General features: G+C 38.6%; 1 protein-coding gene across 2 annotated transcripts; it reads left to right on the forward strand.

Moving 5' to 3' along the window:
• The first annotated feature begins 1190 nt into the window (after positions 1–1190).
• Positions 1191–7721, forward strand: LOC103034713 (zona pellucida sperm-binding protein 3). 2 transcript variants are annotated; one of them, XM_022667844.2, is made up of 10 exons: positions 1191–1294; positions 1472–1647; positions 3247–3344; positions 3524–3591; positions 5732–5912; positions 6092–6191; positions 6293–6381; positions 7149–7234; positions 7350–7436; positions 7531–7721. In XM_022667844.2, the coding sequence occupies exons 1-10, from the start codon at positions 1234–1236 to the stop codon at positions 7683–7685; spliced, it is 1101 nt and encodes a 366-aa protein (XP_022523565.2). In that variant the 5' UTR covers positions 1191–1233; the 3' UTR covers positions 7686–7721. The 2 variants fall into 2 exon arrangements, with proteins under 2 accessions (XP_022523565.2, XP_022523566.2); XM_022667845.2 differs by having other exon boundaries at positions 7321–7436; positions 7531–7618.
• Positions 7722–17887: the final 10166 nt, after the last annotated feature.

Below are 17887 nucleotides of genomic sequence, written 5' to 3' on the forward strand. Positions count from 1 at the left end.
ATGAAATTGGCAAGGAAATGGCTACTACCAGTTTTTTTTTTCACATGTTTATTTGTACTACATACTCCCCATACTACCATGAACAAGATTTTCAACTGATTACCAACATCTTGGAGGTAAGGTAAGGGGTAACGTAAAGTATTAGGAGTACATGGCTTTAAAAAACAAAGATTTTTCACAAGTAAACTCCAAACAGAGGGCTATGAAAAATCACTGGCAAGATGGCTGCAAAAAAACATAAATGTTGTATTTCTTAGTTAATAATTATGAATAAAATCACAAGCAGTACTTCTCAAATAGTTAAATAAACCTAAAATAGTATAGAATATACTTTCTGGCTGCTGCTGCATAATGTATAGAGAAATGGGAAAATCTGAACAATAAGCTAGCGAACAGCTAACTTCAGCTATCTATCACTAAAGTATTAGGGGTGGACCATAATAAATAGTTGTTGCATTTCAACCACTTCCCATTGTAACTCATGCTGCCTTCAAGTCGTGTCAGAAATATCGTATTTACATTTAAGGCATTTAGCAGACGCCCTTATCCAGAGCACTTCGCTGTTTACTTTAAAATATCCAGAGCTAGTTTGTAGAGGATTAAGAGATGCACCAAACTTGATAATTTACAAGATAAGAGCACATGAATGCCACCAGAATCTCGGATTTACCAGTGGGACACTCAGATTTTTAGATAAGCTCAGAGATTTTCAGTTGGGGGCATGTCAGTATTAAATAAATAAATTTAAATTGATAAATAAATTCAATAAACTGTAGCAAACAGTTTGTATTGTAAACTGCCTACGCTTCTGTTATTGTTACAACACTTGCAGGGTGTTATTAGTTAACTAAGAAAATTACCAGTGAAAAAACATAAAATTCTAGTATAATTCACAATTCTAATTAGATAAAACAGCACTCAACTTATTCGCTTCATTCTCTTGTAGGGAAAAGTAACAGACCAAAAGTATAAACAAAGGATTTTTTCTAATGGTGTCCATTTTCACCCGACCAAAAACACTGGAACGCATGTCAAGTCGCAAGACCTCCAACCTCATAAGTAGGAATTTCCAAGGAGGACTTGAAGGCAGCATGAGTTCCAGGGGAAATGGTGACTGCAGAGAGTCAGTGATTGGATGTGTGAGATAAATTGGCTCCGCCTTTGTGTCCACCTTAAATTGCATCAGCAATTACAAAAGGCTTGCAAGAACCAGCACCACCATTTTGCCTGAAGATGGGTTTGATACAGGGTGGTCTGCTCTTACTTTTTGTGGTTTCTACTTTGAGCCAAAGAGGTAAAAATTTTAATCCAATCGTTGATGAGTTGATAACTGACTATGCATTTAATAATATGTAAATAATTATCCAGTTGTACAGAGTATGCTTGTTTACTAATAAATTTTTAATTATGAGGGAAATGTAGCTGCCTTTGCATTTTCTTTGGCTTTGAAAGCTGTATCTTTGTGTCACAGATCTAGTAATTGACTGTAAAGCCAATACGGTCACTGTTAAATGGAGGCCTGCTTTGAACTCGGCTCAAAAAGTAGATATTTCTCAAGCTCTTCTGGGTAGATGTCGACCATCCAGTGTGGCTGAGAATGTTCTGCTGTTCTCTGTTTGGATCCATGACTGTGGCTTCAGAAGACAGGTATGTAAAATAGTTTTTACACACCTATGGATGCTTTGTTCTGGTTTAGATCAGTTAACAAATGTGTACATTTGGAACATTTTCCGCTCGGTTTGTTTGTTTGTTTTTTACACAGAGAAAATTGTTGCATGCTCATTGTGTCTGGGGTGGGAGTAAGAAAGTAAATACAGGAAGAAAGTCCTGTCTTCTGAACTGGAAGAAATTACTGTACAGTTTAAAATGGAGCAGTTGGTAATTATCTGAACAATATACTACGCAATATACTTGTGGTGTAATGTTCCAGTTGGTAGTTGGGTTTGGATTGAGGTCCAATCATGTTTTCACCATAAACTAACAACTCCAGAGGTTTTTGGGCCCAGACAAGAACCACATTGAAGTCTAGACTTTTAGACTAGAGTCCAATTTAAACTGGACTAAAAATTGTAAAGACATAAATGTTGCCTTCAAATTTAGCTTGGAATACTCATACTCATGATTTTGAAGCTTGTTAGCACAACACGGTTTCTGTTCAAATGGTTTTGGTTGAAAACCTGAGCACCTGGGAATAAAGTTTTTTGGTTTACTTGCGTCTTTGTTTCGAATTCTGTTTCCAATAATAGCAAACAAAACAAATGAGCAAAGGACAAAGAGCATTAGGTAAGACTCTTATCCTGTAGAAGTATCAGTAGGATGTTATTTTTTTTCATTTTTTGTAAACCATTAAAAAATAAACTGCAATTCCTGTTAAATCAGCATTTATTTATTGATGCCCCAACTCAAAGGCTTATGGGAAAGTTCCAGTTTCCTTACTTATAAATACAAGTTTGTGGTGGTGTTTATATGCACTTATTTGTAAATACAATATTTTAGACCTGATTTGAAGGCAGCATTAGTCCAGTGTTTTTCAATACTAGTTCTGAACCCCCCCTGTCTTGCACATTTATTGCTTTCCTGTTTCTTAGCCCAACTGGTTAAACTAATCAATTCATTAACAAGCCCTTTCAGAGCTGCAGTGGGTGTGCTAAAGCGGGGACAATTTTTAAAATGTGTAGGACAGGGTGGTGCAACTGGTTTAAAGTAAGAAAGGCCTTCAGAAGTGTCTGAATACTAGTGGCAGGGTTCATACGGGTGCTTGAAATCCTGGAAAATGGTTGAATTTTAACATTCCGTTTTCCAGGCCTGGAAAGTGCTGGAATTTTGGAGAAAGCCGATCTCCGAGGTTGTTTGCCCAGCGTCAGCCAGAGCTGGTGAAACTTGAAAATGGGCCTTGAAAGTGCTTGAAAATTGCTTGAATTTTACCTTGTAAAAGGTGTATGAACCCTGTAGTGGGTACCTTTTTATTGCTCCCACAAATTTGTCGTTTGTGTTTTGTTGGTCTTTGAAAGCACAAGTACTTTTGTACTTACTTTTGGGAAAGTTTCCTGTTATTGTCGTTTGGGCACCAGACCCAAACTGTGGTTGGTGACTGTTTTCAGACACTTAAGTTGGCCTAAGATCATAAAAAAAAGGTTAGCAGAAAACAAGTCCCACCCCCCCCCCCCCCTTTGAAAGCCACTGACTTGATAGATTACCTTGTGTATGGCTACAAATTAAGGCCAACTTGTGGTTTGTTTCTTTAAGGTGGTTGAGGACAAGGTGACCTACACTAATCTGCTGACATATGGACTAGACTCTGGAGTTCCTTCCATTGTAAAGCGAGTGGAGTGTATTTATGACTCGTAGGTGGTGTCTTATTTTTTATATATATATATATATATATATATATATATATATATATATATATATATATATATATATATATATATATATATATATATATATATTTAAACATGCAATTTGAAAGGCTGTGTTGATTACATGCTGCGTACTTTCTTTTCTGCTCAATATTGTCAAGCAGGTCTGGGAAGACGACGTACTCAGAAAAGGCTAAGAATGACCTTGTCTTCACCCTGGAGTTCATGAACAGTGAGTAAATGATTCCCCCAAGGTTTGCATGCCCTCATACACCTTTTTCACCCTTTGGTTAGTGTCTTATCCACTGTTGTACTGCTATTAATAACACCAGCTTTCTATCCACCATATATCACTATGCTCATTTTTAAGAGTTTACTTTTTTCATCCAAATTTGTGTTGAAATTTCTGGTAATTTCAAATGAAATGTCTTATGAATGTGGCTTTTGGCTATCCTAACATGTGAACAGGCTATTTGACTAGATTTTGAATGGAACACAAAAATGAGTTGTTGTGGGACACGACAGAAGATTGACCACTTGTACATCTGCTCTTACCATTTTTTGGAGGGAAAAATCTGTTAAAAACCTTTAATGAAGCAGATGTGTCTGGTGTTGTGAGGCTGTCAGGAAAGGCATTAGCTTAAGAGCTTACCCAGGTGTCTCATGGGCACCTGACGTATCCACTTTACACCTTTAATAATGAAGTGATTTCACTGTGAGAAACTACGCAACGCAGCTTTTGGATTCATCAGATTGATCTACCATTTATGCTACTATACTTTTCTTGTCTTGTAATCTAAATTCTTTTAGTAGTTGTGATTTGCACATTACACTACTGATCTGGAACATGGGGTCACAAATTGCATGATCTTTCACGAGAAGGAACCTATGGCAAGCCTGACTCCTCAAAATCCTATTTTGTTATGTAAACGTGAACTGATACGTTTACGTGGCATGTGTAACTATTCTTGGCCTTCTCCTCACCCTGTGACTTGTTTTTGACCAGAAAATTTTAACATTTTATAAAACCAATTGGTACTTTTGGCAGTCTGGGCAGTGTGCCAAATCCTGCTGGAAAATGAAATTCGCATCTCCATGAAACTTGTCAGCAGAGGGAAGCATGAGGTGCTGTAAGATTTTTTTTTTTTTTCAGGAAATCACTGCATTGACTTTGGAATTAATATAACACAGTGGATCAACACCAGCAGATGACATGACTCTTCAAACCATCACTGATCATCAGTAAATTTTGCATTTAATTTGGAAAATCAAGGGAGCAGAGTTTGGAGGAAGAGTGGAGAGACACACAGTTCAAGCTGCTTGAGGTCTAGTGTGAAGTTTCCACTATCAGTGATGGTTTGGAGAATCATGTCATCTGCTGGTGTTGATCCACTGTGTTTTATATCAAGTCTAAAGTCGCTGAGGTGTTTTCCCAGAAAATCGTTCAGCACTTCATGCTTCCCTCTGCTGACAACTTTTATGGAGATGTTGCTTTTATTTTCCAACAGGACTTGCCCACACTGCCACACTGCCAAAAGTACCAATTGATCTTTTAAAATGTTCTTATTTTCTGAGACACTGATTTTTTGGGTTTTCATTAGCTGCAAGCCATAATCATCAACAATAAAAGAAATAAACGCTTAAATTAGATCACTCTGTGTGTAGTACATCTATATAATATAGGAGTTTCACATTTTGAACTAAATTACTGAAATAAATTAACTTTTCAATGATATTCCATTTTTATTTAGATACACCAGTGTTTGGTTGGGGCTTGCAAGGCATTGCCGATCACATGCTGAGCTTTCGAATCAATCTCTTGGCTTTTCACATATAGCAACTAAGCTGACTCAGATCCGAGGCTTTTGTCAGTGATCTCTGAAAACAGCCACTGAAAATATTGGTTTACAATTTAACTGTGATCCCAGGCTAAAGTCTGGTTTATCGGTTTACCCTACATGAAATTGAACTCTAATTGAACAAATCACTTCTATGGCCACCGATGTATAAAACCATGCAGTCCATGCATTAGTGAAAGAATGGGTCACTTTCAGGAGTTTAGTTGTAAAATTTCCTCGCTACTAAATATTCCATAGTCAAATGTCAGTGATATTATAACAAAGTGGAAGCAACTGAGAGTGGCAGCAGCTCACTTTGTCACCATAAAATGCTCAGGCACATAGTGCACAATGGTCAACCACTACAGACCTCCAAATTCCCATTGTTTTCTTGGGGAAGACCAACCCTGTATTTTAGCTCTTTTTTCCCATGCTCTATATTTCATCTAAATGGTGTGCTACGAGACCTTCTGGAATTCTGGATCTGGGCCATAGTGCTCCAAGCCATCTATAAATGATACCCCTGCCCTCTAGGTGATTTCACTGAGCCTGCCCAATCCTCCATGTTTACCCTGGACTCCAGAATTCACATTAAGGCTGAAGTGGAGCAGCAGGACTCTGAGAGTCTGCAGATTTACCTGCAGAGCTGTGTGCTAGCAACATCTCCAGACCTCCCTCATGCCAGCCAGCTGCATACAGTCATTTCCAATTCTGGGTGAGTAACTCTAACTCTACATCGTAATGCTCCCTTTTCCCACCACTTTCTTTCTCTTGAAATTCACAGGGGAGGGGGAAGCCTTAAAAAGCACTTTTAGTTACTGACTCAACAGCACTTTTCTCCTTCATTGGGTTTGACTGTATGAAGTGTTTTTATGACTGTATTCCTTTTAAAAGGTGCCTCACTGAAAGCAAGGAAGGTAACTCTGCGTTCTTGCCAAGACGGAGGCCCTCCGAAATCCTCTTTTATTTTCAAGCCTCTGCCTTAGGAGAGAATGTGAGGACTGTACAGTGTCTAAATATAGAGTAACGTGGGTTTGTGTGGGCTTTACTTTTGTACTTGTTTCCATGATTTAATGATACCTCTCATTTCTCCAGATTTTCTTACACTGTGAGATGGCGGCAAGGGATCCCCAGAGTTTTAGTGCAGATATAAAGGCTTGCCAGTACATGAAGGAGCAAAAGAGGTAATCACTCCTGGCTAAATTGAAAACTAAAGGGTAAATTAAACACAAATTCTTGAACTTTTTATAAACAGCTTGAGTATTTTTTTTACACTGCATGACTTAACCAAACTTAACTAGGAGACTCTGTTACTGTTTTCGTCATTTGTGACACCATTTGCAATGATTGGAAAACAAAAATGAGAAAAAAGACATGTTGCATGTGAGGTGAAGTTGTTGTTTCTGTTCCTCCTTAAATAGTGCTGTGGTTTTAGACATGTGCAAATATCAGAGGGCAGCTGCTGCATAATTTAAGATGGATTATAACATTTAAATCAGTAACTGCCTAATTGGTAGCAAACTTCAACTACTAAGGTATAATCCTGAACACACCTTTTGTGCTTGGCTTCCACTGGCTTTTGACTGGGCTCATTCAGATTGAGTCATTGACCAGTATACTCAACCAGATTACACTCAGTCAGTTTGAAAAAGTCAAACATGTTTGATGTAGTGAATTACATGATCTGCGATCATTAATACAAAAAAGTCTGCACCCCTCACACAATTCAAATCTATCTCCAATTGACAACTTAGACTAACAAAAAATCTGTAGATTAGAGTCAGAAAGCACGGACTCAGCTAGGCTAAATATCTGCGCTTTTAAAAATATTTTTATTGTCACAGAAAGGATTTTTGTTGAATGTAGTGAAGCTCATTAGATATTTGCTTTGGTTTGTTAAACTTCTAACTTGAGTCAATCAAAGCTAACAGATCATCAATTTCTGTTCTAGTTGGATGCTTCTGGATCACCCATCTCAAAGCTACATCTGTAGCTGCTGTGACACTGGATGTACAACAAGAACCAACCTTGTACCTGGTACAGTACCTTTCTTCCAGATGGTTTACCTTCTTTGTTTGGTGGATTTACCACACTCTAACACAGTTTGGTTGTTTGCTTATAAGGTGTTTTTTCCCCCTCATCTTTCATCAAGGGACAACAACACAGAAGGTTCTTGGGCCCTTTGCAGTAGTTGAACCTCAGAACAAAACTTCCGGCACATTCTGGACTGCTGAAGAAGGTCTGTATTGTTATTTGTTTATGGGAATGATGTTTGGAAAATGACAGTGCCTTTGAGCACATTGAAATTAGTGTGACGTTTGTGTGTCTTTCAGAACTGTCTGGGGTCCCAGTATGGGTGGTGGTGGTCACCGTCCCAATGGTGCTTCTTCTATTGGCAGGAGCCATTGCAACTGGCTACTATTTGTGCTTTTGGAGAGGTGGAAGAATCGGATACAGGCCTAGACGAGATCTTCTCACCAAGTATTAAGCCTCTTAATAAAGATGAGCATTCTTAAAGGCCAAAGCTTGTCCCTGATGTTTCTTCCATTGACTTGAGTCGACTTATTGCTTAGTTTATGTTGACATTTCCTTCAGTGCTGAAGATTTAGGCCTTGTATTGAAGGCCACAAGTGGAGCCACATGCTCAGTTGTATTGATTGATTGTGTATCATCTACTGAATGATTCAAATTTCCTTCTTGATCCAACTAACGTGGTAAAGGTGCGGGGCTTGTATCCTCTTTACTTGGAGTTGAGAGGATTCAGGTGCAATCTGTGGAGGCTGGAGAAGGGGGGGGCCGAATCACCTCTGCACATCTGAGCTTGCCACGCTGGATAAAAAGCCTCATCAATTATTCACGCCAGTGTAATGTCTCTGCAGCCCAGGTTGTTTACAGTATCTGGATGAGAGGTGCTGAATACCCTTGACCTTGTCAGTGCTGTGTAGAATCCACAAGGGGGCCCCACCGACACTGTAGATATCAATTGTACTGCTGTCAGGCCTGGAAACCTGCAGGAACAGTTCAGGCAGCCAGCAAAAACAAGAGCTGGCAGGCATCCATCCTCTGGGGACGATCACGACTGAAAATTTCTCAGCAGAAGGGTGTGCAAGGGGAAAGACAAAAGCACATTAAATTGGAGGGAGATTTTAGGAGAGAAAGCAAATTTGCTTTGGGGTCTGACTCTGTATTATGAAGCTGTGCATCAGGTTTGCACAGGTTTTTGTTCCTTCTTGAACCAAAGAGCAACTAACTCCTTGTATTGTTTTGACTTGTGGAGCATTTTTTTTTTACAAACAGCTGGATTTAAGGGTTGTAATCGAGGTAAATTTAAGCTTGGGCCCAAAGTTGCTACGTATAGATGTGTAGAAGTGTTGAGGTCCTCATTGTATCCTTGTATCTCTCCACCTACATATCCTTTTTTCAAGTCTTCTACACCCCGTTCTCCTTCATCCCTCCATCTCTGCCTCTTCTCCCCTGGCCCTAGGGCTGCCTCCTCGCCCTCATTAGAATAATTGGAATTCTGCTGCGATTGGCAGGTCGGCGAGCCTCGGCAGGGAGTGGGAGAGTAATGTTTTAATTCGGTCGCGCGAGTGCTGGGCTCTGACCGCATCCAAACATTTATTATGAGGCTCCCTTGAGCAATATCAGGTCGCATTAGGAGGCCCAAGGAGACAAAGAGCTGATGAATTGAATTAATCTGTGGAGCCCGGTGATAGATGGGCCTGTTCAGAGAGGCCGGCAGAATAGCCACATTGTTCATCTGTCACTTCGATGGCCATGGACCCTCTTTGATTTGGGCCTTGTATTGAAGGCCACAAGTGGGCAGGAGGGGTCCCCTCTCACCCCTGCTTTAAACATGGGAAAAGTGGCTATAAAGCGGCCTGTTGCAACCTTTAATTTCTCTTGGATGGACAGAGCAGAAAAGCTCTGGAAATTTGTTAAAGCAATTTTAATGACTTACTGACTGAACAATCTGACTGGTATTTATGATTAGTTGCCTGGTGATTGGGATTAAATTGGCTCTTTCTGTTGTGTAGAAGAATTTGTAAAAGGTTCTTAACAGAAATACAATAAAATTTTGAACAAAAAAGAACATTATTTTTTGCAGTATAATATATTGTAAAATAAAACAATTATTTAATCAAATTTCATTTTATTAAAGTTAACAAACCACATGAATTTGTGTTAATACTGTAAATAAATAAAATAGTATAAATCTAAATCTAATGATTCTAGCAATGGAGTGAAATAAATGATATTGCGCAGATAACAGTGTTCTGTTAGTAGGTGGGACATTTTACCAGTTTTTGTATTGACTCAATCAGCTAATGTGTTTTTAAAAGTGTAGCACAAGTGTTGGTTCACTGTTTGTTTTGCAAAATGTACTAGTATAATGTCCCATGACTTTTGCCACGTCCCATGGCAGCTAAAGAGAACTGCATTGACCTGCGAAATATGTTTGTGGGGTCTCCTGCTTTTAATTTGGATGCGAGTTGCTTGTCTATTGGCATGGACGGTTCTAGCCAGACACCTCCGTCACCATAATTACCACCCACTGCACTGTCCACTCTGAGTGATAATGATGTATTCCTGGGACAGACGTGACAGTGTTCAGGTGGCCTCGTGTTTTACCTCATAACCCCTTATATATTTAACAGGGGTGGGTGTTTTCAAGCTGTCGGGTAGAACTTTATATTCTCAATGTACATCCCATACTGCTAATGCCATAAGCTTGGCATGCTGTAAATATAAATATGATTATATTGTCATGGTGACTACTATTACCATCACTGAAAGCAAATCCAAGTCTTTACATTTCTTTGCATTAATCCTCTAATCCTCTAATCTACCCCAAACCCACTCACAAAATTAATAACTAAATACAATAAAAATTTGAATAATAAATTACGCAGATCATTTGCTAGTTCTGTGGATTCACACTTTAAATGAAATTCTGTGGATTAACACTTTAAACTTTAATAAATTTTTTATGTTTTGGCTGTAAAGTTTTAAAGAAAATATTAATATATATTTTTTTGAGTTGATGTTTTGCAATACTCTATCCTTCCATTAAAAACTAATTGGTGACAAACAGTGGTTTATTTTTTTGTGTTTTAACACCGCCCACAAGCAGATATGAAATCATTAAAAAGTTACTTTATTTCAGTAATTCAGTTAAAAATGTGAAACTCATATATTATATGTATTATACAGAAAGTGGTCTATTTGAAACATTTATTTCTTTTATTGTTGATAATGGCATACAGCCAATGAAAAGCCAAATAACAGTGTCTCAGAAAATTAGAATATTATATGAGAACAATTGGTACTTCTGGCAGTGTGCCAAGTCCTGCTTGAAAATGAAATGTTCATAAAAGTTTTCAGCAGAGGGAAGCGTAAAGTGCTGTAAGATTTTGTGGGGAAACAAAACTGCACTGACTTTGTACTTGATATAACACAGTGCACCAACACCAGCAGATGACATGACTCTCCAAACCATCACTGGTCATCAGTAAATTTTGCATTTCATATGGAAATCAAGGGACCAGAGTCTGGAGAAAGAGTGGAGAGTCAGACAGTCCAAGCTGCTTGAGGTCTAGTGTGAAGTTTATACAATCAGTGATGGTTTGGAGAGTCATGTCATCTGCTGGTGTTGATCCACTGTGTTATATCAAGTCCAAAGTCTTAAAGCACTTAATGCTTTTCTCTGATGACATTTTTTCTTTGGAGATGTGGATTTCGTTTTCCAGCAGGACTTGGCACAGTGCCCACAGAGCCAAAAGTACAAATTGGCCTTATATAATATTCTAATATTCTGAGACACTGATTTTTGGGTTTATATTGGCTGTAAGCCATGATCATCAACAGTAAAAGAAAGAAACACTTAATATAGATCACTCTCTGTGTGAAATACATCTATATAATATATGAGATTCACATTATGAATTACTGAAATAAAGTAACTTTTCAATGATATTCTAATTGTTTGAGATGCACCTGTAATTTTTATACTGTCAGTTCCTTAAACTGATTAAAAAATATAATATTGCTTACTTAATTGCAATACAAAATAATATACTGAATTGTAATCCGTGTATCATGATACATATTTTAATAGTACACAGCTCATGCACAAGCTGAATCATGTGAGGTGGATTAGAGCTGGATCTTAAGTCTAGAAGGTAGCTCTCCAGGCCCAGGGTGTATACTATCACAAATATTTGTATTTCTTGATATGTATAAGCAGTGTTAGTACTTGTATACCAGTGCAGAGGTCTTTCTGCTGCTGTAATAAATAATTGATAGGTGAACAGGGCTGCAACCTTAATGGTTATCCAGTGATTGAGGCGCATGGCTGGACTGTGGCATTTACCCCTCTCATATTGCAGTCTCTTGGAGGAAGTGTGTTTACTCTGGGGTGAGCAGGCCAGAGGAAACGCTCCCGTGGTCAGTGGGGAAAGGGAAGGGGTCGTGCTGAAGGCCACAACTGAAAGAGGTTAATTTATTGGGGTCAGTCTCAGGCTAAAACCAGCCACTCGCTCTAATGGACAAACCTGCGCTGTCCTTACAATAGCACTACAAGTATAGATTGATTTTTGTGTCCGATAATGATCGAAGCCATTATTTATATAGGAATATGGAGGAGCTCTGCATGAAGTGCTTTAAGTTACAGTCATTTATTTTCAAGCATGGTTCATTTCACACGGTTCATTTCTGTAGCTACCTATAGAACCGATGGGCTGGGATGTAAATTAAGATAAGATACAATTTGCTGCAAAATTAGCAATACTAATATGTGACGGCCTGTGATGCTTTGCTCCAGAATAGGACAATTAATCATAGTTAATCATAGTGACCAAATGTAAGGTTTTAGTGAGAATGTATAATTGCACGTAGCATGCTAAAAGTACTTTTAAAACATGCATTGTGGTGCAATATCTTTTCAGCTTGGATGGATCTAACAATTTTGGTCAGCATTCTGTTGTTCTCTCTCTTAGCTCACCAGCTCTCTTCAGTTTCATTTTTTTTTCTATTTCTTTTCCATATTTTCTCCCCAATTTACACGGCCAATTACCCAACCCACTCATTAGAACTTCCCCAATCACTAGTGATGCCCCAACACCAGGAGAGTAAAGATTAGCACATGCCTCCCTCAATACATGTGAAGTCAGACATCGCCTCTGCTGCTGATGTAGCATTATGGAGAAACATCACAGCACGCGACTCGGTTCAAATACATCAGCTCATAGATGCCTTGTGCTGATGGACTTCACCCTTTGTAGTAATGAGTTGAAAGAGCGCCATCTACCCACCCAAGGCCATTTGTGCTCTCTCATGGCTCCGGTAGCTGATGGCAAGCTACATGAACAGGATTTGAACCGCCAATCTCCTGATCATAGTGGCAGTGCTTAGCCCACTGGACCACTCTGATCCCCTCTTCAGTTCTAATGTTGTGTTTCTTTGGTTTACCAAAGCATAAGTTGAGCAAATAAAGACAATGTTAGCTGAGTATTGATAGTTGCAAATGTGTGGACAATATTTTGACAACCCCATAATGTTGCACACCTTAAGACATTTTATGACTTTGGTTTGATTTGGTTTGGTACCCCTTTGTCCCTAACTTGTTTCTCTTCATACTCTAATTATACTCTTGGTTTTAACTGTCTAAGAAATATTATAATACTTAGAAACATCACCATCTATGCTCACCTTCCTAATAGTAAAACAGTCTGATTCTAGGATTAATCAATGAACAAGGAGCCAGTAGATCTTTAAGAACAAACTATTATTGTCATGCCTGCAACAATAAAACCCATCAGACAAATACTGTATCAGTTACTCTATTCCTTAACAAAACGAAATGGCACATTTGTGTGGGTTTTGGCAGACTGTCACTGACACCAAACTATGAATGACTTCGTTGATGAGCTTTTCTTTTACGTTTTTTTGATGGCAGACAGAAACCCCGTTTTCAGGAAGATTCACAAAGTGTTTGACGTGTTATTGTTGTGATTCATGCAGCACAATGCAAGGCATGCATCAAGGCGGCGTTGATTCAGAGCAGAACGCCAGCAGGAGCGACTGAGGCTTGAATGAAAGGAGCTTGCCTTGTGAGATATGCTTGTTGGCACGGGCCGAATAGATGAGCTCTAAACTGTAATCGGCTAAGTGCGAACAATGCCAACAACAAATTCATCTGAAGCATTAAACAAGTTTTCCTTTTTTTCTTGTTGCTCACTTTGCACAGTGTAATTAAAATGCTCTCCCTGATCCGGGGAGACAAAGATTTAGGGATATTGATGGGGCATGTTGGAAAGTACATAAAATGAAATGGCCACCATATGCTGGAGCTAACAACAGATCAGGGTGACTGTATTAGGCATGGCAGGCCTCTTGCAGCATGCAGGGACCTTGGCTGGGCTCCTGAATTCTCAGAAACACAGACATGCATGGAATTAATTAGGATCTCGGTCATAAACAAAGAATGATGTGAAACCTCGTCGTATATAGAAAGAAATACGCAGAATTGATAGCGCTGGAAGAGGTTCAGATCAGGCCCTGTCCAAAACAGAGCTGAGGTCTGCCAAGAGTGAACAGAACAACGCTGAACTGAACTGGAAACATTTTTAAAGGGCATTGAAAGAAGAAAATCCTTCTAGAGAATGAGCATTTATAAGGAAAGGCTGTGTTTGAACAAACTTCACCTTGAAATTTTTTGTATGTGTGGGAAGAACTGATGCAGTGGTATTGAATTTCTGGGATGTAATGACGTCCAAAGGCCCCCTACTGGCTGTTCTGCTGGGGGAATGAATATTGATATTGGTTTAATATTTTAAGATGGTTTAAATCTGCTGCATAAACAGTTACAGCATGTGTATACTGATGCTGCATCTGGTAAAAAAAAAAATCAGTTGACTTACAATTACCCTAGATAAATACAATATATATTTAGTTATGGAGCAGTTAATCCAATAACACAGATAACAAGCCTATGTGGGAATTAGAAAGTTTTGTCCATTAGTTTCATATTGGTCCCACATACAGTATAATTGTCACTGGTGGTCACCATAAAGATTAATGTGTCTTAATGAGTGCCCATATGCCATTCTGCCCCTTTAATAGAAAATGTTCTGTAATGAAGTACCTTATATACCTTATCATACATCAGATGCCTTTAAGTCTTTAGGCTTCTTAACAATTTGAATAGGGAGAGACCACAAATGCTCCCAAACTCCACCATTTGAACAACATACCGTATTTTTTGCACCATAAGGCGCACCATATTATAAGGCGCACTATCAATTAAGGTCTATTTTCTGGTCTATTTTCATACATAAGGTGCACTGGATTTTAAGAGACAATATAAGGAACTTCTAATTCAGCAGGTCTCACCGCTGAGTGGTGGGGGGTGGGGGTGGGGGGGAGGTAGCTAACTAAGTTAAGTAAAGCTAAGCTAAGTAAACAAAACTATAATAATAATAAAAGGAGTGCTGAATGTTAATCGACACAGATTTCTCTCCTGAAAACTGCTTATTTGGGTGAATAAAGCACTTCCATTTATTTACAGTAAGTTTAGACTTACTGAATTACTCCTGCACTTATACTGCAGCATTAGCATTAGCGGCTAACCGCTCTAGCAGATCTAGCTGGGGTTAGCAGCAGGCTACAGGTCTAATACAGGTATAATACTCACCTCTGAACAGGGAAATAGCGGTTAGCAGCAAATGCTAATGCTACTCCAGCTCCCGTGCTGGAGAACTAAACTGAAACTCCTGTATAACGCTGCACTTCAGCAGAGTGGCTTTACTGCTCCTAATAAACTGACTGGTAAAATTCATACATAAGACGCACTGGATTAAAAGACGCATTGACGATTTTTGAGACAATTAAAGGATTTTAAGTGCGCCTTATACTGCAAAAAATACAGTATAGTATATTTTAAATCACTGATAAAATCTGAGAAACACAGTTTAAAGAGTTTGTAGCATTTGGCTCCACAATGCACAAAAAAACATATATATATTTTTTTCGCTCTGGCTTGGTATGTCTACTGCATGCCAACCCTCTCTACACTTAAAGTGCAAGCAGCAAACTGATTGGCTCCTTTTGTCAAAGGGCAGGACTTTACCCTTAAACAGATGCTGGGTTGAACATATTTCAACCCGTGGTTGATCTCCTCATTGATAACATCTCTTTTGCCCCAGCTCAAATCCACCACTGCCTAGATAGTAGAAATTTTATTGTCTTATCCAAAAGTACAATGAGATATCCAAACTTGAGATTAAAGATGACAAGTTCAAAAAACACTTACCTTTACTTTCCCTAATTGCATCAGGAGGCATTGTGCCCAAATGAGAACTTTCCTAATGACTTTAGAGTAAGAATTGTTGTGCTATACGACAATAAACTACAAGAACACACAGTTCGGTTCTGCTTTCCAAGGATTTTGAGTGATTTGTTTTAAAAAAAAAGTTGTATACCACCCCAAGTGGTATAGTAAAGAACTGTCTGTACACAATGTTCTTTTGAAGCCCTTCATGAAGAATCTTCATATCTAAAGTAATTTTAAAACTCAGTAAAAAATACAGCAATAGAAAAAAGAAGATGAAAAACAACTCACTCTAAAATCAATGTCAGGCCTTGAACGCACCCACTAGGGGAAGAAAAAAAAAACGTATGGCAAACTGTGATTTGTTTTCTGCTGGTGTAAACACACAAGTATTGATGTAGTTTGGTCATGTGCTTACTTGAACCCTAATATGTCTGGGGGGATGGCGTTGGCATTGTTATCCACTACACCACCAACATATATGTTCGCTGTATTCACACTGGCCTTGAATATTCTGTTTGCCTACATGTGGCTCCAGAATGTTCTCCCCATTCACACGGTTCTTATTCTGTAACAATATAAATAAAGATGACCGAGATAGTAGCATGTTCATTAATTTGAATGTTTTGTTTTATTTATTAGTTTACTAAAACTTACAGTATTTCTGGAGCTAACAAATAAAATGTTGGACCTAACAAATGTTGATAGCTAGTATCTTTCTATCAGCTCACACCTTTAATTCTCAGTGCCTTTATCTCGGGGAAGACGGCAGGAGGGAGTGTTTTTTTTCCTCCAGTGCTGTGCCACTGGGAAGTGGCTGTGAGTGGCTCTCGTGCTGGCCGGAGTGCTATAATTTTCCCAGGCTGGATGATGGATGAGCTGGTGTCAGCCTCAGTTCATTATAATGCATGCCATCTATTCTTCTCCCAGACAGCCTCTTCTCCAGGAAATGCCATTGAGAAAGAGAGAGAGAGAGAGAGAGAACAGAAAAGGGAGGGAGAAAAAGAAAAACATGCACGAGAGAGAGAGAGAGAGAGATAGAGAGAGAGAGCAGAATGTGATTATTTTGTGATTGTTTTGATGGACTGTGGTTATGAAAAGTATACACATTTTTCTTTTCTGATAACTACGTATGCATTATGGCCTCCCTGAAGCTGTTCTGCTGGCTGCTGCTGGTCATTCTGTGCTAAAAACCAAGTGATTTGTAAAAGCCTGGAACATCAGCGCACCACACCAGTAGTGAAAACCACTCTTTGAAGAGGCACCTGCCATTACTGGAGTCGCTGTAATTATTCTCAGCTAATATAAAAGGTGCCATGCATCTCTAACTAGCATCCACTGCCTTCACTGCTACTACCACTTTAATTGTGAGACTTTAAGAAGTGATAGATGTTTCACAATGTTATTTCCCTTGTTTAAGAACGTCCTACATCTACTACATCACTGAACAGTTTGTAGTTTTTAGCTGCACACTGCACAAAAACAAGTATTTTTATCAGCTTGATATGGCTGCTGCGCTTGCACAGATCTCCTATACTAGCCTGTTGACTCTCCTCCACTCACATTGTAAGCAGATTGGCTCCTTTTGTTGAAGGGCAGAACTTTATACTTGAAAGGATGCTGGGTTGAATGATGGTCTGTCTCCTCATTAATAACTTCTCTTAATAACGAGAGTGAGAGAGCAGAATGTGATTATGTTATGATTATCTTCTGATAACAACTTATGCATTATGGCCTCCCTGAAGCCATTCTGCTGGCTGCTGCTGGTCATTCTGAGCTAATGGTAGGTACATTCTTTTTTTATAGAAAAATTATAATAATTACACAGCTGCAATCACGATACAAAATACAATCTACAATAATCGCGACTCAATCAATTTATACCATCACCACATTTATCGAGCAAATTTTCAGGGTTAAAGCAATAGAGAGTCCCACAGCGTCGGATTTTTAAATATTAAAATTAACGTTCTTGTTTTTTTTTTTAAGTTTTCATAATATTTTTTAAAACTATCTTACCTGGCACAAACAGGTGGTCAATTCAATTGTCAAACGTGTTCTGGTTTTGCTTAGTAACACATATGATGAACCAATAGAATTCATGATAGATATAAGGTACATCAGCATCAAAAATTCCATAAGCGACAGATAACAGTCCATTAAAAGTGATCTAAAGTATCTTCTTCTGTACAATTAGGCATTGGACATTGCATAGTTTTGACAAAACAACTCCAACGGACAACAGCTCTAACAGGAAGTCTCCAAACCGCAACCAACCAAGAATTATCTCTCATTTTTTCAGTGAGATTTGGACTTAAATTGTATTTATATAAATTTTATTCTCATCACTGTAAAGAAGT

Source organism: Astyanax mexicanus, chromosome 1 (assembly GCF_023375975.1).
Source record: "Astyanax mexicanus isolate ESR-SI-001 chromosome 1, AstMex3_surface, whole genome shotgun sequence".
NCBI classification, from domain to species: domain Eukaryota; kingdom Metazoa; phylum Chordata; class Actinopteri; order Characiformes; family Acestrorhamphidae; genus Astyanax; species Astyanax mexicanus.

Bases quoted from the DNA above. Each gene is read 5' to 3' on its own strand.
- LOC103034713 (XM_022667844.2), top strand. From the start codon at position 1,234: ATGGGTTTGATACAGGGTGGTCTGCTCTTACTTTTTGTGGTTTCTACT. The intron at 3,592-5,731 runs GTGAGTAAATGA...CCTGCCCTCTAG, and splicing joins CACCCTGGAGTTCATGAACA to GTGATTTCACTGAGCCTGCC. The intron at 6,192-6,292 runs GTGAGGACTGTA...TCATTTCTCCAG, and splicing joins CCTCTGCCTTAGGAGAGAAT to ATTTTCTTACACTGTGAGAT.